At 32.6% G+C, this 22,426-nt stretch overlaps 1 protein-coding gene across 7 annotated transcripts in view; it reads left to right on the plus strand.

Annotated features, from left to right (window-relative positions):
* Nucleotides 1-14,895, plus strand: part of LOC123716763 — a 33,855-nt gene extending 18,960 nt beyond the window's left edge. For 5 of the 7 annotated variants that reach the window (XM_045672655.1, XM_045672654.1, XM_045672657.1 and 2 more), the window contains 11 exons: nucleotides 681-855; nucleotides 3,010-3,138; nucleotides 4,204-4,349; nucleotides 4,505-4,721; nucleotides 4,865-5,136; nucleotides 5,335-5,516; nucleotides 5,665-5,856; nucleotides 8,813-8,972; nucleotides 11,117-11,241; nucleotides 12,387-12,556; nucleotides 13,733-14,895. In XM_045672655.1, coding sequence (XP_045528611.1) covers nucleotides 681-855; nucleotides 3,010-3,138; nucleotides 4,204-4,349; nucleotides 4,505-4,721; nucleotides 4,865-5,136; nucleotides 5,335-5,516; nucleotides 5,665-5,856; nucleotides 8,813-8,972; nucleotides 11,117-11,241; nucleotides 12,387-12,556; nucleotides 13,733-13,925 — 1,961 coding nt within the window. In that variant the 3' untranslated portion in view covers nucleotides 13,926-14,895. Of the gene's footprint in view, nucleotides 1-680; nucleotides 856-3,009; nucleotides 3,139-4,203; nucleotides 4,350-4,504; nucleotides 4,722-4,864; nucleotides 5,137-5,334; nucleotides 5,517-5,664; nucleotides 5,857-8,812; nucleotides 8,973-10,392; nucleotides 10,421-11,116; nucleotides 11,242-12,386; nucleotides 12,557-13,732 lie in introns of those variants that run through there. The other 2 variants (XR_006754610.1, XM_045672660.1) reach the window with 2 other exon arrangements.
* Nucleotides 14,896-22,426: the final 7,531 nt, after the last annotated feature.

Below are 22,426 nucleotides of genomic sequence, written 5' to 3' on the forward strand. Positions count from 1 at the left end.
CCAGTGAAACAGACATTTTGGCGGAGCGAGTGCTCAATGCCATGAAGCATTAAATTGCCGTTGTTAACTAGCTATTTCTGCCACTTTTCTTTTACATCATTTAAAGGGTGACCTCGCTGTTCCGGTCTCTACAAATATTAGTTAACATTTTCATAAAATACCTCTCATTTCAAGAATTCTGATGAAACGACTAAATTGTAGCTTTAATATTTTATCACAAAAGACTTCAACTATTATAAAATGTTTATAATCGTATTTATATAACAGATCAATTGTGTTGAAGACACGTAATAACATTTTTTATTAATCCAAGAATTTTATAAGAAGAAAACAAGAATTAAATTGTCTCGTGCAAGTTTGTTTTATTAAGTTTTCAAAATATTCGTATATCATAAGTTTTGGTGCCTACTCTTATTCTTTTAAACGGTGTCTACTATTATACTTATTGTTCATATTTCATTGATACTTATGCATGACAGCTGTATGTCATGTGTCAAAATGTCAAAGTGAGTCAGGGAATAAAATTAAAAATCAAAATATCTATAGTATTTTGTATCTATGCCTGAAATATGTCAAATATTGTGTCTTTCACTTATAACTAAAACGCAACAAACTATGGCTACAACGTGGACAATATTAGTTCACTGTAATAGATTTGTAAGATACATCTGATGTAACAGATTGCGACTGGCTGTATCAAGACGTGTCGTGTCGGACACCGGGCTCCTGTGTATTGGCGAGTCCAGGTTATCCCGGCTTGTACCCACCGCATCGACGATGCCGTTACCTGTTTGCTACAAACTCTGTACACACAAGGGTCAAAATCATCTTCACGTCTATAATATTACCGAGAAAGTAAGTTCAAAAACATGAACAATGATAACTTAATCTAATTTAAGAAATTGTATTTTTAGTAAGTAAAATTATATTATATCAAAGATTAACTTATAAATGAGAACTAGGAATAAACCCTCTGTTCTCTTTGGTATGCGAATTCCCGCTTGAAATAGTTGCTCATCAGTTTTTTAATTTTACGATAACTCCTAAGATGTAATAAAAATGACTGCGTTATATCCTTCAGTTAACTAACGCGTAACAGGTTATCCGTCTCAAGAGTTTTATTAATTGTCTCAATATGTAACATTTTTTTAGACATCAGTCATACTGGCAAGATAGATCATATCCATACCATTACAGACTTTTTCCATATAAGGTTATCAATAACTTTTCACTTATACGTCTGGATAGAACAAAGTTTAAAATGAACGTTGATTTCTCGAAAGTACTGTTAATTTTGTCTAAAGACTTAATTCAGTCGAAATTAGTTGAAGAAACTTACTTAAATCTACCTGGCATTTTCATTTCCCGTTGCTTGTATTTCGAGGGTAAATTTGTTAATAAATTTCTTTAGCTTTTGTTATTCTTATTCTTGTTAGCTTAATTCACGGCGTGTGGTCAAATTTCCCAATTTATTATTCTCTATCAAGAATTGTTGAGCAAATCAAATCAGCGTTATTGTTTAATAGTTTTATTGCGTGTATGAGATTCACTATCAATTTTGTTCAGTAATTGCTCAAAAATTACAGGTATCACTAGGACACAAATCGTGAAATTGTTATTCAATATATAGTATTCTTATATTATGAAAACAATGGTTCATACTTTGATTAATTAACTATATTATATTTAAACTTAATAGACTTTTTGTTCCTCCCATACAAAACGCCAATTTCATATATAAGGACCTAATATTAAAACTGACCATAATTTCACTGTATGTATAGGTATGGTGTGTGATTTTTGCTTAATGATACTAAAGGAGTAGAATTATAAAAAGAAGAACCAGCATAATGAAAGCGTTTAAAAAGCAGAGCGGGAGATTGTGCTACTGTCGAAGTATTTTAGTAACGCCCGTATTAAAAATCCATCCGAAAGGCTAACAATCAGTAAATAAAAGAAATGTCACCTCATCTCACCCCTATGCACACAGCGTTTACTAAAAATTTACATCGAAGTAATCAACTTTGGAAATGCGGGACGTCCATTAACTTGAATTGATGTTTTCAATTGTACTTCATTTGTGAATAAGTTAATTGAAATTCTACCAATGGAGGCTTTCATCAGCTATGTTCTATACGTTTTTGTTGCTTTTCAATAGGGTATTTGCGCACTAGATAGTACGTTTCTATTAATTGAAAATTATTTACTATTGTGTCGTAATTAAACGTAGCTTGTTGTTTGTATACGCACTCTATACAGACATAATTTGTTATACTAGTACTAGCAGCTGAATTTTTGAAAGGCCGGCACTTGCGAGCCTTCTGGCAATGTGAGTGGCCATGGGCGGCGGTATCTTAACATCAGGTGAGCCTCCTGCCCGTTTGCCTCCTATTACAATAAAAAAACGCGGTCATTTTGCAACGATGATTCATTAGTATATGTTTCTAAATTAATTAACGTTTACATTTTTAATGTAATGTGTTTACACCCTTTGCCCGGATTTCTCCTGAAGTATAAATACACCAACAATTCACCAAGGCAAAGGGGTTATGCATTCTATCAGACCCGCCACGTCTCACAATATATTTGTCACGTTTTAACAAATAAATAATCTAAAGAAATCACATTCTTCACAAGTCCTACAAAAGTTCACACGTGTGCTATAGTGAAATTAAACAGTTGATAATGTGAGCTTAATAAATCGTATCAACAATAAATCACCGTGACCACGCACGCTGAAAAGCACGCGAAACGTCGTTAAAATTTAGAATTATGTAAATAATTATAAGTTTTTAATAATAATACATAGCTTTAATCCGTTCAAAAAGTGTTTTTCTTAATGTGTAAAAGCTATTTTAACAAAAGACAATACTATGAACAATAAATCATTTAGAAATGTATATTTTTGTATTGTTGACACATCTATATAACTTTCTTCTACATTTAAGATTTAATAGCACCTAAAGCGTAATTAAAATTAAGCCTGTCTATATACATAATATATTACAGCCGCTGTACGACGGACTATATGACGCTTCGTGCCGGAAGTTCACCCTCCGCGCCGCTGTTGGCAACACTGTGCTCGGAAAGAGTCTCCACCCTGGAGCATCCCGGGCCAAATTTACTTTTGGAATTCAAGTAACGTATTGTTTTCATATCTACCTGTTATATTTGAATTATATTATTAACGATCTGAATAAGCCCTAATACATCGGGACACAAATTGAGCTTTTTAAGAGTTTATTTAAAAAATATTTTATTATATTAGGATTGTTTGATATCCATCGAAGGACGAGAAGCAAATTGTTATATATGTTTAATTACCTAAATAAATACTTGTATATGATGTGTGTTAAAAAGTAGACTCTAGAACGTTAAATTGTCTCAATGTGTGTTTATGAAATGTATAACAAAAAATTAAAATCAAATTTTATAGGTTGCCTTTCGTATTTGTTAGAAAATGTTAGATAGAAAAAGCTAGTATTTGGCTAGAGAAGAATAAGGTTATTTAATATTTGTGAAGATCAAGTTGTGTTTGAAAAATATTTCAGTTGTTTATAGCTGTGTTCGAATGTTACAGAATAAATTATTTGTTTAACATAACATGAAGCCTGAGCTACCTTTCAAACTATCAATTTAATCACAAGTGCAGTAAAATTATTAACATAAAATTACACAATTTTAATAATTTGTTGTAGAAAGAGCCATTTTTAACGAATGACAACTCAAGAACTACTAGAACAACACGCAGCTCGCTAGCTGCAATTATTCTTATTGTGTAAAACTGTTATATTATATACGAGCCCCGATGCAAAAAATGTATGGAAAGTAGTGCAAAGCGTAAAATTTCTTTATTTAACATAACTTAAATTCTTTCATGACTTTACATAAAAAATTTAAAAAAATATTCTATAAATTTAAAAGGCTAAAATATTATTGGTTCATAATTAAAAAATACCATTCGTAACGCGACGTGTGATAGTAGAACAGCTTAATATTTTGTATAGACATACAAAATAATAAAGTGAGAAAAAATCTCGCAGAGTAATTTCACTCTAGACGAACTACTTTGCAACGGGGCTCGTAATATGGAAATATATGTTATAATAGTCGTTGTTTAGTGTTGTTGGAATAAAAATACAAATTTAGTTGTTATAACTCATTTATTTAATATTATAGTTTTTTTAATTAACCTTTGTTCAGCTCGGGTCCTGTAGTGCCACCATACGATTACAATGGTTTTATTGCGAAATTGGAATTTGTGGAGAAATCAGAGTCTAGTGATGCACCACCTACAGTTGTTGTCGCCTCACAGCCGTTAGCTTTCCTGACACATCACACAAACCACGGTATGATTATATTTATATTTTAATAAACTATTACTATGTACTACGGTTAACTGAACTTTATACTTTAACATAAGTTTGCACAATTTATTAAATACAATTTGGATAGGCAAACCTTTAAATTGGTACTTTTTTAAGTAGATAAGATGTTTCTACAGGTGAGCGACCACGAGTAGATCAAAACGCAATATCCAACGAATTATCGAATAGTGGTAGAATTGGGTGCGGGGCAAGTGTACGAGGTTATGGACCGGGCGGTGTAAGGTCCGGCCATTTCGATACGAAAGCAAGTGCATGGAGAACGCAATGTGCCATCCATTTACTTGGCGTTCCTACAGACATAGTGCAAGTGTCGCTGTTCAATTATAATTTAAGGTAGTATAATTTTTTCTTGACTTATCACTTCTGATCATTTTTTTATATTACCACAAAAACGATATATAATGATTTATATATGTATTTTTGGATATGAATTTAGCTTACATTTTCATTTAAAACTTTAACAATTTTGTTGACAGATTACAAAGTTGTAGATCTCACATTGAAATATTAGAGGGTTTACATGAAGTTGGTGGAAGAGATAGGACCGATCGGTATGAGCGAGGAGACAGAGCTCTTCTCAGAGTTTGTGGCCCCTCTGTGAGGGAAGCTAGAGATCCTACTGGAAGATTTTTAGTTAGACAAGCTGTAACTTCAAAGGGTGCTAACCTTACTATCTTAATTCGAAGAGCAACATCTCAAAGTGCAGATGAAGAAGAGTTTGTCGATGGTGCCTTTGCATTTCATGACGGTGAGTACAAGAACCAAACGTAATTATACATCACTGTACACGATTGATGATGATGACGACGACGATGATGTAATTATAAATCGTTGGTCAATATGCAGAAAAGTTTATCTAAAATATATGAAATGGTCTTTGGGTTCGTTTTCATTAGTTATATGTAACTAGTAAACATTGTTTGTTTCATATTAACAATTTTTCTAGAGCAACATGAAGGAACAGTATCACCGGATGCGACATGCGCCTCTACACATTATGGACTGGCTGCGCCTGCGCAAGGGGGTGTATCAGCGCCAAACCAACACCACATATTTTGGAATATAGAAGAAAGACTCTTGTGCACTCATCGTTTTATTCCGGCTGCTAATCAAAGTGTTACTATTGAGGTAAATGTTATGTTAGGTAATATAATTTGTTTTGCTTTGTTTCACACGTTCATTTCGAGAAATATTTATAATGAAAAGGCCAAATAATAATAAATATATTATTAAATTAATTTCATATATGAAAAAAGAGAAAAATGTCTGTTCTTAGATTCAACGTTTGGAGCGAATGTGGAGTGCTGAGCCGACGAATTTAGTGGTACCTGGGGCGGCTGGTTGCCGTACAGCTTGCGGTGATGCTGGTTGCGAGTGTCGTTCCGCTACGCCCCTACACTACCACGATCACATTGCTTTGGTTGCAGGGGATGGTACACACTTGTCCTGTCTTTGCGGAGACTTCCAAGTAAGCAGCTTAATTTTAATTGTTAAAAGATAATAATTGTTTTATTTATAGTCATGTAGAAAAGAGCGTACCAATTCTTACAAGGCCGGCAACGAGGCTATGGCCATGGCATTGAGAGCGTTCATGGTTCATGGGCGACGTTATGACATCAAGTGCCTCCTGCCAACCGTTTGCTCCCTGAAAAAAAAATATACATTATATCATCAGTTATAACTTCCTATCTTGAGCTTTATAATATATAGGTATTTATATTTCTCGCCCTGCTATATTTTATAACCAAAAGTACTCTTAAGTATATTTTATACGTAATTACTCATATTTGTTACCGCCATATGTACTCGGGAATTTTTAAACTTCTATAGTGGGTATTATTACAGTTCCCTTGTAAGCGTTTCTATTTTAATTATGCGAGTTACAAAATAAAGCTCTTTTTTTTTGAAATGTCTGTGAGGCTCACGCTAAGGATTTAGTAAAGCCTCTACGCGCGATACTACCCGCTACGTCAGGTCAAAGCCCCTTACTATCCATCCAACACAAACTATCTGGATAAAGTAATCTCGCCATTTTAACTTTATTCGATACGTTTATATTCTTTGAAATAATTATTTCATGATTAACTTATTTAATATATGTATTGATTAATTGATAAAAAAACAGGCTTGCTTTGTTGAAATATTATTCTTCAGAAATAAAGTAGTCAAGCGACACTCAAAACTCTGTTTAAGAATTTAAAGTATAAAAAATTACTGTTAATAAAAAAACCAAATTGAAATTGTGTTGAAAATTATGAAGAATTTCTACATTTAGTTTCACCTTTTATTATTGTTCCATGTCGATATGGGTTTATGTTACCCCTTCCAAGCTTATCCGGCTGCGGCCTGACCGCATAATTAAATAAGAAGGCTAGTATTAAGTATGTAATAGCAATAAAGCGCGGTCTAACCGTAGCACGGGGGACCATATTGAAAGCGACCACTAATTAATTTATTAACTATGCTGCCAATATTGTGAAGACAGGAAGACCTTTAATCTAATATTGAACACTGTGATATGATATTAAACGTGCCTTCCGGTGTACCGTGATTTTTACAAAATATTAAATATTGTATAATAAGTCAAAAATTTCTTTGGAAATTCTTACAGTGCACTTGGTGGTGAGGAATTAGACATTTTTATTAAAACACAAGCGTGGTATGGCCTTCATCACAATGTGTATAGTAGTTTTTACATGGTTCCAATATAAAAAATACAATTCCTAATTGTAATCATTTTCCCTCTACGATCATTGTCCGATGAGGTTTTAATGTTGTTATAAAAAGTGCCAAGTTAACAACTGAAAATATTTTTAATGAATGATTTGTTTATTTATTTCGTTATTATTTATATCACTTATTAGTATATCAATTAGTCAAAAAGTCAAGAGAAAGTAAAATCACATCTCGTTTAAAGTAATTAAATTATAACCATATTCATACTTTCTGTTGACTTGATTGAGATTTGAATGAAAAAATAATAAAATTGTGACGTGATATATTTGGAAGCCATTTCTCTCATCTGTATAATTTATAGAGTTACTGTTTTCTTGGACAATGACAAAACCAATTTTTCAGTATCATGGCAATTATCGTCGGCCGTTATGATTAGTGATTTTGTAGTCTGCCACAATATCAAGAATATTCTCATACTAGCCAAGTGAAGATAAATTTTAAATAAACAAATGACAGTGGTGTAATATGATAAACCGCACTAGGCTTTCATTCTTGGACGGAGAGCCACATTAATCTGTTGGTTATGTATTGTGCATCGCTCCGGTCATACAGCACATAACTCGCGGTATGTCATGTGTCGTACATTATGCTTGGGCGAACTACGTTCTGCGCACTTCCATTATTCGCATACCGCGTTCCTATTGTAACCAATTTCCTTTTTGTAAACTATTTAAGTCAATATCGGTATTGGAACGTAAACCCCAATATTTCCATTCCTCCAGAGAAAAGATTAGGGTTCTGTCCCTTACTTTTTATTATCAGTATGCAAAAAATCAACTTATTAAGTCTACGGGTTGGTTCGGTTATAAAAGGTTTCGAGGAAATATCCGACCGCGATTCTTTGCATAACTAATCATATGTTTTGTATTTGCTAACACGTATCGAGTCTTGATATAACCAGTCTGGCCATAAATATAGTCACATAAGTTTTTTTTTTTTTTCAACTTTTCAATTATTTTGAACTTAGAACACGTATATTATTTTAAAAACTTTTTATTAGATTTTGCGCCATTTCACATATTTTTTCGTGTTCATTATCAAATTACAATATGAAATGGGGTGTTAAAGAAGGTCGGTCATATTCCCGACACTTCAAAAGCCAGGTATCAACAGATACAACAACACTTCGTCTATCGAAAACCAGAAAAGATCGGGGCGGCCGCGCGCTGTTAGAACTACAAAGGCTGTTAATGCTGTTAAACCCAGAATTCGTCGAAACTCCATTAGGAAGCAAAAAATCATATTGCGAGAAATGAATATATTTCATACAACATAGTTTTTAGTATGAAAATATTGCTTGAGAACATTTTGAATTTCTTTTTTTTTTGTATGCACAAAGTATTTAGTAATAAGTAGCATTGATAAATTAGAAAATAAATTGCAAATGCTTTGGCTGATATGTTTATATATCTTTTTGTAATTTCATTAAAGTAAAAAGTAAAGTTAAAATCTTATAAGTGTGTAATACTTGTAATATATTCTGCTTAGAAAATAAATTTGTACATATTCCATTTTTTTAAGTTTGAGCTAAGTGCTCAACAGCTAGTATCTAAGGGAAAGTTTCATAGGTTAGTCTATCGTATATCTATGTCAAAACCCGTAATTATCATTTACGGGATTCATAGTTCGCGATAAGTCTCTTAATCTAAAATTGACTTTAATTTATAAATTGTTTAATAATATTTTAGTCAACCTGGCTACCTGTGGTTGTACGAAGTTGGACAAGCCTCCGTCTAGAGTATTCAGTGGCGCACTACACCTATGCTAGTCGTGGCTTCGATTACGCCGCGGCTTATAGCTTCAACGATGACTCTATGTGTGGCCAACGCACGTATACTACTCATTCAGGTAAAAACGAAAGAAATATTTCCTTAGGATCTACTATCTGACGACTTTAAAACAATATCTGTATTATAATAAAATAATTGAATTTTTACGTAAGCATTTTTAATGATATTTAATGCTTTTAAGAGCCAAATTTTATAACTACAATATAATATTTTATAACTACTATAAATTTACAACGTTTTAACGTTCACACACCTAGAATATGATATATTATTTTACAACCCTCCATCAGTTGAGACAAGGGATAATTGGTAATTTATCTGAAATGAACTCACATCATCTCAAATGGCGTCTCTTCGGCGGCGTTTGCTTCTGTGAATCTTCGTTATCACAAAAGTTGAAGGAATGATGTACTTGAATAAAAATAGCAAACACGCTGATTATGCATCATCATTACATTCTAAACGATTATTGTTCTGAATGGCGCGAGGCGTGTCCGAGAAAATAACGTACCCCGACCCAGTTTCACGCTCGTGGAATGAACGAGACGAAAAAACCTTGAACAAGGTCGTAAAGTTCCAATTACATAGTCGCTATTGTGGTGACTTGTCGCTACAGTTTCATATTCGTGCCCGTAAAAGTTTTGTTTCACCTTTTTTCAGCGCTATCCGGGTTAATTGAATTATGTAGTTGCAGCTGAGAACGATTAATTTCTTCGGTTTTTGCATTGTTATTTACATTGAATTGATAATTTAATAACATTAAACAAATATTGAACTAGAGGCGAATGAGATCTTCACCTATTTGCTGGACATTTATTTTAATATATTATTTCCTTACATATGAAATTGGCGTTTTGTATGGGAGAAACAAAAAGTCAAATATTTTTAAATATAATATATTTAATTAATCAAAGTATGAACCATTGTTTTCTATGCACTTTTGCCATCTCATAGGTCGTTCATTGATCCCTTTACTAAAAAAACCAGTCGGACGGGAATCAATAAAATCTGTAAAGGCGATTTGGACTGCCCCATCAGAGTTAAATTTTTTCCCTTGCAAGAAGTTGTCCAAATTTCGAAAAAAATGGTAATCTGTTGGAGCAAGGTCCGGGGAGTACGGAGGATGTCTTAGACATTCCAATTGAAGCTCTTCTAATTTGGTAGCCGTCTGTTGTGCAGTGTGGGGTCTAGTGTTGTCGTGAAGTAGCAGTGGCGTGGAGCGATTGACCAGCCTAGATTGTTTAGCCGCTAGCTTTTCCATCATGGTTTGCAATTGCTGACAATAGACATAAGCCGTAATAGTCTGGCCAGATTTGAGAAAACTGCAATGAACAATACCGGTACTAGTCCACCAAACGCTTACAAGTAACTTTTTTGGGGTTAATTTTCGCTTGGGGCAGGATTTGGCTGGCTGGCCAGGATCCAACCATTGCGCTGAGCGCTTCCGATTATCGTAAAGAATCCATTTTTCATCACAGGTAATGATTCGGTTTAAATTACCTTCATTATTGTGCCGGTTCAGTAATGTAACGCAGCAGTCGACGCGCGTTTGCCGGTTTGCTTCAGTCAATTCGTGAGGTGGGTACCTTTGAAGCTTTTTAATCTTCCCAATTTGCTTCAAGTGAATTAAAACAGTTTTATCACTAACGCAGCCTGCAGCTAACTCGGACGTGGTTTGTGATTGATACGCTTCCACAATAGCCTTCAATACTTCATTATCAACTTGGGTCTCAGGCCGTCCACGTCTTTTGCAATATGACCGCCATACACATCACACCCTTCGAGTCGTTTCCGCAGCATTAGTGCCACGGCGGAACTCGTACTCGTAAATAATGGTTTAAGTTTTCCATTTTGTAAAATGAGTGACGCAAACAGAAGAAAACAGAAGAAAAAAACAAAACAAATAGCTGTACAAATTTGAATTTGGAATTCCTTACCAAAGAGGAGAACATCGTGATTAAAGTGGCCAGTACGAAATAAGCCAATTTCATATGTATGGACCTAATATTTGGGAAATATGGCTTATATATACTCCAGATAATTTAGTTTCCAATGGTGAAATATTATTTTAATCGATGTAGTAGTTTTCGAGCTTATTCAATACAAACATACAAAAATACAAATCATATTTATAATGGATGGATGACGATGATGAATAATATTAGAGATGTAACATTTATAAAAATACTCTTCTTTTGATAGGTGAAATATCATCACGCAATGTATCAGTCACTGGCAGTCTGAATGAATTTTTCTATCAGCAATGCACCTGGGTCCTAGATTCCAACGTCGAACGACAACTTTTCATTGATATATCTTCGGAACAGGTAGAATGACCATTTTTTTTACAAATTTCATTCCTATTATGAATTTATGTAATGTTTTTCACGAATTATTCTTAAACCAATTTTCTAATGTTAAAAAATCAAAAATGTACAATTTTTTTAATACCACTAGTCTGGCCATTAATACAGTTACATAAAAACTTTTCTTTTTTTCCAACTTTTGTATATGGAACACGTAAATTATTTTAAAAAATTGCGAATTTCACATATTTTTTCGTGATCATTATCAAATTACAATATGGAATGGGGTGTTGCTTTGCGCAAAGTGGGTATGGAGCCGTCGGTCATATTCCAGACATTTCAATAGCTTGGTATAAGCCGTTGGTTCGTATATCGTAATATCATCAGATACAATACCACTTCGTCTGTCGAAGACCTGAAAAGATCGGACCGTGTGCCGATAGAACTACGAAGGCTGTTCATGCTGTTAAAGCAGAATTCGTCGAAACCCCATTAGGAAGCAAAAAATCTTATCGCGAGAAATGAAAATTCCTGGCTAGGACTCTGTCACGTATTATAAAACAAGACCTGAAGCTCGGTACTTATCGTCAATATACAGTGGACTTTCCAGCAGGATTCTGCACTTCACTAGGCACGACCTACCCAAGCCTGGCTTAAAACGAACGTTTCGGATTTTATAAGAGGCCCTCTGAAGACTGGCCCTCATCTAGCTCAGACCTTAACCCTTTAGACTTCAAATTATAGTCAGTTTCAGAAGACATAGCCTGCTCTAAACGATACTCACTTGAGTCTCGTTCTTTGGAGCAATCATTCGCGAAATGTCCCTTAGAAACAGTGCGTAAATCCATAGATTCCTGGCCAAACAGATCAAAGGCCCGTATAAATGCCAAGGGTGGCCATTTCGAATAGAATTTTATTTTTTGCTTAGATTTTAATAAACATGTAGGTATACATTTTATTAATATTACATTACTTAATTTTAAAAAAATGCATTTTCATTTGTAACAGAACTCTTAGCTGGACTAGGTTATAATTATTATTCGGCCAAAATATTCATATTTAATTCCTTTTTGTAACATTTTGTAATCAATTTTAATTAAGTTACTATTGTGTCAATAAACAATTATAAAATTATTTTTTATTAATATACGATTTTTAATTCATAGGACAAATCGTGCAGTTCTTGGAATATAACAATTCACGAATGGTCAGGCACAGGTATCCACAATGAGGGCGGCCTTGCCGCTTCGGCTGGGGACCTACTCTATACATTTTGTGCAAGACATAAGAACCACACATACACACTGCCTTGGAGATTAAATACTGTTGTCATCAGGTAACAAAAAAACAAAACACCTGATTTTATAAAAACATCTAAATAATCCATTGATGATTTTACTATATCCTTAAATTTATATTGATAATAATAACAATAAAAGCCTTTTATTTCAGATACAATAACACTTAAAAACATGTATATTTCTATGATCTCATTCTTTTTAGATATCTATGTGCCGAAAGTAGTCCTCCAAATCCCGCCATTCCTGTCTGTCACTGAGTCACTTTCTGTTATATCTGGTATATCTACCTTCTAAGTTATCTTCCTCTTATGGGTTTTTGCACCTTTTCTAAATTAAGCTAATTACAAATATGAAAAAGCTCTATAAACATGATTGTAAAACTAAGTTTAGCCGGTTTGTACTCTAAATAAGTTTTATCACATCACAACAGCCTGGCCTACTTACCATATCATTTAATCTATAGTTTTGTACCATATTCGTTTTCACTAATACCTCACTTAGTATACATGAAACTACAATGCGTAAGGCGTTTAATAGGAAACATCAATTTTTATCGATACTTCGGCCTACGTATGAATTCTGCTGAACAGCTCAAAATTAGAAGTATTTTCTTTTAAATCTTTTTAACAGTATTCAAAAGTTGATAAGAAAGCACGAATTACGTAATTGTAATCATCCTTTCGCATGTGTCTTCAAGTTTAAAAAGATCCTTTTCGTTAAATTATTTATGAATGCTCCTAACTTTAATAAGTTACTCTACCGAAAGGGCCCGAAAGTAAGCGCATACCTTTACAGTTAAAATGTATTTCACGGTACACAGCTCTTTTTGTACGTATTAGAAATTCGTGTCGTACGCGGATGAATTTTAAATGACATTTTATGCGTGAATTTAGAGCGACTTTATACAGTTAAACATAAGAAAACTTTGTTAAATTAAAACGTTAGTTAAATATTTAATAGGTCATCGTAAACGAATCAAAATTATAAATTTCATACCGTATTAATATTCGTGTTAAATGACTTTGTTTACAGAATTCAAATTAGCATATCGATTTATGTGCTACTGAATAGTTTAATGAACATATATTTATCATTTTAAATAATTATGTTTGATAATTATAGACAATAGAGATGTGGTCATTATGATTTTTAAAAAGTATGAGATATTAATAGTACATTTACAATTTTTAATTATCATTTTATTTGTACAGGTTAGTAGCTCTATCACGTCAGCAGCCTCTGTACGCAATGCGTTGGCGATCACAAGTAGTTCGCGCTAACAATAGACTCGGCCCGCCAACTCCTGCACCGGCAGCCTCCGCGCGATCGCCGCAGCAATTAAAAACACACTCAGTGCTATTATTAATCTACCCCGTGTCCTTAGTTAAACATTTTATAGTATAAATCAAGTTAATGTTAGGCTATGAACTTTTTGTACCACTTGTCTAGTTTAAACTAATAGATTGTACATAGAAGTCGATATTTCACATAAACCCAATGACCAACGATGTGGTCATTGTATTGTGTTGACGTATCAGTGTTGTAATGTTTACCACATTGTAAATGACAAATAGGGAATGGAAATGTATGAGTAAACAATTCATATTGAGAGAGCTCATCATTACCTGGACTTTAAAAATAAAGGTACTGTTATAGATGTTTCGTATTTCTATTCATTGTGTTGTTACATATATTATTGTGTTAGTTAATCGTAAACAGTCTTTTACTCTATAACAGACTTGAATCACATTTCTGTTGCATTTTTATGGCATTACAGAATAATATAGAATCGTCAATTAGAAGAAAAAATCAATGATATTACATAATATTAATAGAATTTAGAAAGTAGCTGGAATATTGTTTATTTGAAGTTGAAATAAGTAAAACTTATTAATAATACAAAATTTTTAGTAATCATACAACAACTGAATTATTGAAATATCAAATATGATACTGACTAATACATACTTGGAGATGGGACAAGTGGAGTTAAAAATATGAACAGGGAGTGAGATGTAGACAAAGCATTCAGTTCTTACAATAAAAACATAATTTTCTATGAGTATTTATTATTGTTAACACATTTTTAAATTTTCTAACATTCCAATTACGATTTTAAAACAAAATTGAAGAAATAAATAACTCTGCACCAAGCTCTAAAACAAAAAGAAGTAATTAATTTCAACTATGTGTATTTTCAAAGATGATCTAAGCATTAAATATAGTAGTAGATAAAAAGTATTGTTGTGAATGCTCATACTAAGCTTCTATATAATTTGAATTTAGAAGAGTTTTATTTGTAGATTCGGGTAATTGTAGGTTGTAAATAGCACAAAATTTGTATTATAAATATTAATTAAATCACTTTGTAAAAAGAATGGTATAATAATGATTGTTATATGAAATAGATGAAATGATCAAATTCTTTAGTGTTTTTATTTAATTCATATTAATAAACGGCTACTAAATATGGCACTGTTATAAGCCAACTCTTAGATATTTTTACATTACTTTCTGATTTAAATATTTTTTAAGAATACCGAAAGCTTAGGAAGTGACAAATCATAGGATAAATCTAATAATTCACATATTAAGAAAGTAATGTCTACTTTCAAAACCTTTTTTATAGTTTATTGTATTTATATTTATTTGGCTTAAATTAAGCTCGATTTGTTTTTTTGTGTACCAACTTAAATCCCAGAGAAAAAATTGTTTATTTTATATATTTTGATAAAAAAGCGTGAAAGGTATCCATAATAAAATAGCAGGTAGGCAATATAAAATAACAGTTACACTAATCAGGTAAATCAGTATTGTGTAAAAGATATATATTTAGGTAAATTTCTTGATATATTGAGAATATAATATGCCACATATCTAATATGGTTGATAAAGCTTGAGACTAGAAACTATTTTCAATTGGAACACAATATCATCAAAATCTATATTTAGAAGCTGTAATAAATCCCATTGTACGAAGCTTGTGTCAGTCACAATATTGTATTTCATATTAAACATTTGGCTGGTTCAATAAAGATAATTTAAGGAAGCCGAAGTTACTAGATAATCTCAAGCGCCTTTTGCCAAAACTGGAAATTAATAAAATAGAGAATAAACTTAGAGTGCAGTGAAGCTCTATCAGTTCGATAACGCCTCAAACTTAGGAGTGCTCGCTTTTCTCTCAACGACGATCTTTTGAGGTTTCTTAAAAATAAATGTTTTACGATTGAGATAAAAAAAAGTACCTACATCAATCAATATTTCAGCCAGGAAGGGTGAAATAAAAGGCCTTTTTAAATTTTATCTCTGAATGTTTACATAGAGTGGACTATGAGTAAAACGAATTTCCTTTTAAAGGTGTACGATAATAAACTGGGGACAGTTCAGCGGAGATTTAAATCATATACTCTGAAATGATCTACTGTGTGTAAGCAACACATACAGTGTTGCTTTTCATCAGAACACCAAATACTCCTACTATTTGAGACGACGCAAAGTGGATTTCTTTTCACAGATATATCACGTTTTATTATTTTATCCACAGACGTAATTTAAAGTTCATGCGGGCGTGGCAAATACTCAATCCCAAAGAGCCTTGTGCACAAAATTTCAAGCTTATTCTTGGATCAACGAGGAAAAGCGCTAAACACCCATATTTAATACTGAATTTCCATAATAACAATTAATGAAATCTGAATTAAGGTCAACTTTTACGAGGTTGTGTGTAGTTCGTTATGAGTTTCTTTATTGAGTTTTACTGGGTAATATAATGTATGTCAACCAACATGTTTGTATGTATAATTACATTCAACTGCTGCGGTCGTACCGCCCGACCCCAGGACTGACATTGCCGTAAACTGGTATATTAAATACGTTTCGAGTTTTTAGAGATAAAATAGAAGCTGTTAACGGCAGGAGTTAGTAACGATATCGAAGTCCTTGTTAAACTAAGGGTATATATGTGTTATTCATGAGCTAGCGTATGTTGCATGCCCCAACAGTTACCTTTTCATTTCACTGAACATTGTACGCTGTATTAACTGCAACAAATTACAACAAAACCGTTCGCCTTTAGAAATCCAATTTGGCGCTCACCCAATTAGGGGTTTATTCATAAAATTGAAATTAGAAATAAATTCAAGCTTTAAAAGCCCATTTTAATGTTCTATTTATAAACTGGGGCGATGTTTTATATGCATAAAACTGAAGGTTACAATGCAGTGCTTTTTATTATCGGTTATTTTAATGTTTTTATTATTATTGGATGTGTTAATTGCCCACGTCTCGATACTCGTTTATTATTTCAGTTAATTATGATAAATCCTTATATTCTAAGTTTTGAACGACGAGACCTGAAGTACTATAAGTCATAATTATTTAAATTTTTAATTTTATTTCAAAGTACAAGAAATTGAAGTTTCTGGTAACGCGGGAAATTGTTTGCCCATTCAAATTCTATTGTTACCAATGTTTAGATACTATTTCTGAGTTAATTAGAAGGGTAAAATAAACAAGGAATTTACCCGATGCTTATATAATTTGTACTGATCCTGTATTACACGCTATGTTATTCTAGTACAAGCGAGCAATAACGGCACAGAAAACCTTAAAGATACGATGATGGTGAAAGTACGAAATTTAAAAAGTACTCAATGTGAATTGTATTCCTTTTAAATATTCGAGAAAACTGCAACGAACCTTAGATTGTTAATTCCTCTGTAATTAAAAAATTACAATTTTATTTTATTTTCAAATATTTAGACAGTAAGTAAATCTATCTTTGGATTTCTTTTATAGAACAGATGGCAAACGGATAGGAGATTTACTTGATGTTATATGATGCCACCGCCTATGGACCCTTCTACTGCTAGAAGGTTTGCAAATCGCTCAATTGTGGAACAATGAATACGAGAAGAATTTCTTATTCTACCTCGACGTCCGGTGATGTATATAACTGCAGGTAATCCGAACAACTCCCCTGAACTCCGTAAACATCGTAAAAGCGGTAGAAGATGCACAGCAAGACCGTGCTCAGTAAGTGAGTGGGACTATTACCGGCCGGAATTATGTAATATAAAATATGTTTGTATAATCTTGTTACCATTGAAAGTAAGTACTGTTCATTAATTTCTAAGATATTGTAATAAATTATAAGTTTTAATAATATACATAGCTTTAATCCGTTCAAAAAGTGTTTTTCTTAAGGCTATTTGTGTTCAGGTTAAAGTTTTTATGAAATGAGTTATATATTTTATAATATCTATTAAGAATTAAAGCGAGACGATAAAGTTTAAAAAAATGAACTAAGTTAATTTTTTTAACGCTAAAGTCCTTATGATGTCGGGCTCTCATCGATAAAGCGATTTAAAAAGATGATAAAGCCATGGAATAACATACCAACTATTTTGATCAAAAAATCTTGTTCTTTTGATTATTTGAGAACACAGTATTTTCGCATCATTTACGGTATTTGTATACTTTAGTCCAATTCCATTTCTTAAATTTCATGTATAAAAATCTTAATAATCCTTAATGGTTGATGTTTACGAGTAGGTGAATGTACCTTTCGCCCTCTACAAAACGTTTCAACTGCTTCGAGTTTTTTTACCGTTTAACACCATCCAAATCCCTAGCAGATAGAATTAAAATTTTGTATGTTTCTTCTGTATGGCTATAGTAGCCATACAAACATACAAAATTTATATATATATTTTTTTTTATAAAATAGGGGGCAAACGGGCAGGTTAAGTGATACCGCCGCCCATGGAGACTCTCAATGCCAGAGGGCTCGCGAGTGCGTTGCCGGCCTTTTAAGAATTTGTACGCTCTTTTCTTGAAGGACCCTAAGTCGAATTGGTTCGGAAATACTTCAGTGGGCAGCTGGTTCCACATAGCGGTGGTGCGCGGCAAAAAATGCCTTGAAAAACGCTCAGTCGTGGAACATATATGTATATCCTAGTCCTAGCATAGGATTTATATCCTAGTTCTCCTAAACAATTTCAATGTACATATTTTTTATTACCCGATATTTAGGTCATACTCTAGATAAACGCATTGCAGCAAATATTTGTTGAGAGAAAATAATAACAATTTCTTATATTTGTCAAACGAAAATCTAATTAGGATCGTCTATTTATGTTTCTTTGTCCACATAACTCTCACTAATATTTGCTTACTATTACGGCTATGACAATAACGGGCTTATTTATATGATATGATTTTCACAAATCGGTACCTACACTATATACTATAAGTACATAAAACAACTGCCTCGTAAAGAATTTAAATGATTTCAATACGCAAATACCTGAACGGATCTGGATAAAAATTGGTCTGAAAAAGTATATTGGATATTCGTGGTATACATTTGTTTTCCACGAGAACGAAGTCACGGAGAACTGTTTGTATAAAACCATCTCTTTAAGAAAAGTTGTTCTATAAAAGCTTTTGTCAAAAAGTGAAATACGAAAGCAGTAAAGTAGCTGAAACAGACACAATAATACCTTTCTTACATAAGATATCTTAAAAGTTACACAATTTGCTGTTTTGTGTCGTTATTGTTTGATAACATAACTGGGGGGTAGTGGTTGGTGGAACACAGACCAACAGTCTTACGCAGAATCGTTCGTCAAACCTACCTTTGCGTTATAAAAATTTGCATGAAATTAACCATAGAGGAAAGCTTGAACGTAATGTTTGCAGTTCCATATAGGACAGGCAGACTTCTGCGTGTTATTTCAAAAGTGACTTGTTATGACTATGTTCAGAATAACTTTCAACCCAAGTAGGCCTGTGCGTTAACCACTAAGCCACTTTAATTTAGAAATAACAGTTTATTTTCGATACTTAAAAACCTGAAAACTTAATTAATAGGGTAAGTAACCTTCTCTTGAGTTTCAAGTAAACAAACACTCGGCTCAACACTTTTATACCGTCGGTTTTTTATGAAACGATATCTTTCTCATGGCAGACTTAAGAGTGTAGAGTACACTCGAAATCTATCAAGCTACTATAAGTGATAAAGGTTGACCTATAAAAACGTGATTACTTGGAAAACGACCTAACTGATGTAGAAAATTGATTCCGACAATTTGACTTGACACCTTGACACATTATTTATATTTTTTTACATTATTATTATTATGAATAATTTAATTAGTAACAAAATATTACTATAAATAATTTACTATTCTTGGGACACACACATTACGTGCGAACTAAATATTCGATTAAACTAGTTAACTTCTAGATATACAACCTTGTTATGAGTATTTGTTTCCTAAAAGATCAAAGGTTTCATACTCTCGAAAAAATAATCGTAAATCATAAGTCTTTTTCTTATTATGTACATTTTTATGCGTCGTTTTGTTATTGTATTAAAATTATTAAATCGATGCATGCAGATATGCTTATGCATAATGCTTAACGACTTGTGTTTTGTTTCAATATACGAATCACTTCTAGAGCTGCCTATATTTGAATTATGATTGATAGATAAATCTTTTGCTTTGCTTTAGCCACTTTGGTATTAGATTAGTTTTTTGGCAGTAAGGTTTTTTATTTTACAGGTGGTAATGAATATATTATATATAATATTATATTGAGCAGTGGCCCCAAAAAGCCGCAGGTGAAACAAATGTATTCTCAAAGTTCACGTAAGATAAGACGGACGATACAGTGTTTCGCGGAACAAAAATAAACTTTACGGAAAATTAAATAAAATCGCTAGTAACAGCTTTCGGCCAAACTAAAATGCCACTTAATTTTTGGTTCCATAATACTCGGCAAGATTGATTAAAAGCGAAAATAGACAAAAGTTAGAGGTGTCCTTGTGTTTTTTGTATCGAGGAATTTATATTGTTGAGTGTTTTGAAATAAAATTATAGTGCAAAATCATTACATTTTTTTTAATATAATTCAAACTTCACATACTTATGAAATCAAATCGATGAGTGATTTTTGTTACTACCCGCAAGTTATGATTGAATTTCTTCTAATGAGTATCTCGTTAAAATTCTGTTTTGTTACAGATTGGTAAGCACTAGTTTAAATCCAGTCGGGAAGTGAAATTGAAGTAATTAACATTCGCTTTCTTAACACGACATTTCTTAATTGACCTCCGCGAAGTTTCACATTTGTTAATTGGAGTTTAAAATTACAGTCCGTCTTCAAGTTTAAGTGCTTTCGTTTGCAATGAAAAGAATCTTGTATAGTGCAAATGATTTGCAAAGAAATATTTCCGTTTATGTTTGTAATTCGTTTTAACAATCTGTAGAAAATTGCATACTTCATATTGAAATAATGTTTTGATGTACTTATATTTCCTTAAAATGTTTATTTAAATCTAATGTGTTTTATCCATAAATGCGAGCTCTAATAAATGATTTAGATGTATTTTGGTATTTGTGCTTTGTAATAAATAATAACAACCAATATTACAATTAATTTATTAATACCCCAAATACGTCAATAACAATACTTTACTGTTTGCCATTCGTTTATCGTGATGCGTATTGTTGAGTTTCGAATGTACCAGATTAAAAAATTGAATACATCCACGAGATTTTTGGTGTAAAAACATTTAGTTTACCGCAACGAAGCAATTTCATTGTGCAATGAACCGAAAGAACCCTCGTACACACCTGGCCGCGAATTCAAACAGATTACGGCCCAAATAATATACGCTGGTACTTCGTTGGTAATTATAATAGAAGATGATAGTGCCCTTCGTGGTATGTGTAACAGCACATAATACTATTGGCAGTCTATTACTTAAGTCTACTTTACTAGTGAGCTGAATGAAGTTATTTCATTGATTAATACATTTTTTAAATATGCCGGTATGTATATCAAACTTATAAATGCAGGCAACTTTTGACTAGAACATTGTTCAGCTGCTTTGTTAGCTAATTCTCTTTTAGCAAAGTTGGACATAGTGGCATATATCGGCACAAGTGCTATACTTTAGAAACGATTAATTTCATTTGTTCTTTATAAGTGGCATTGCGTATTATAAAATCCAAGACTATGTTGACGATAAAGATGTATGGCGCTAATGCATCTCTGCATGTGCGGCTTCCCTGGCAACTTGCGCTGTGCAAGTGTGTATATCTCATTTTACACTAATAGTAAAAACTCAATTTTCTTTTGCATTGTATAGAATCTCTGTATACCTTGCATTATATAAACTTCTCAGCCGATTATTACTCTTGTAACCGAGTCTTTGTAAGCTAAACCATTGTTGAAAAGAGTGTCCATGGAGTTTCTTGCCGGTTCTTTTCCATGAGACCCACTTTTTGGAACCGTGCAACTAGACGTTTCATAAGAGCCTGCAAAGGCCTATTTGAAATAAAAACTTTTGATTTTGAGTTATTTCCAAGTCTCTAACTTTCAAGGAATAAAATCATAATCAGCAAAAAAAATTATCATAATAATTTGTTTTCCGAAAACGTTTTTTGTTACAATTTATTTATAACTGTTACTTGATTAATAACGAAAAAGTATAATTTTAATAATTAATCTTTTTATTTTGGTATTTCCCACTTATTACTAATTGATCATGCACTGTGTTGTTCTGTTATTCTTGTAGGTTGAAAACTTTTTGATAAATAGCTAATAACTAAGCCCATTTTTCAAATTCTTATTATGCGTCATATTGTGAAACAAGATCTACGACGTTTAATTCATTGTACATCCCACGCAATTTTAATTATTATAACAAAATTTGTGAAAGTTGACGTAAAGCCTTTAAAAATATTGAAGACTACTGAAATAAATTATTGTCAATTGGCTGAAACCGCTGGTTGATACTTCACTTAAGCGAAAAACATTTTCCATTTGTTACCTCGACACCTGATACAGTGCCACTCTGTTCACACAAGGGTTGCAATACGGAGCTCCCCATT

The sequence above is a fragment of the Pieris brassicae genome, chromosome 11, assembly GCF_905147105.1.
Source record: "Pieris brassicae chromosome 11, ilPieBrab1.1, whole genome shotgun sequence".
NCBI lineage: Eukaryota > Metazoa > Arthropoda > Insecta > Lepidoptera > Pieridae > Pieris > Pieris brassicae.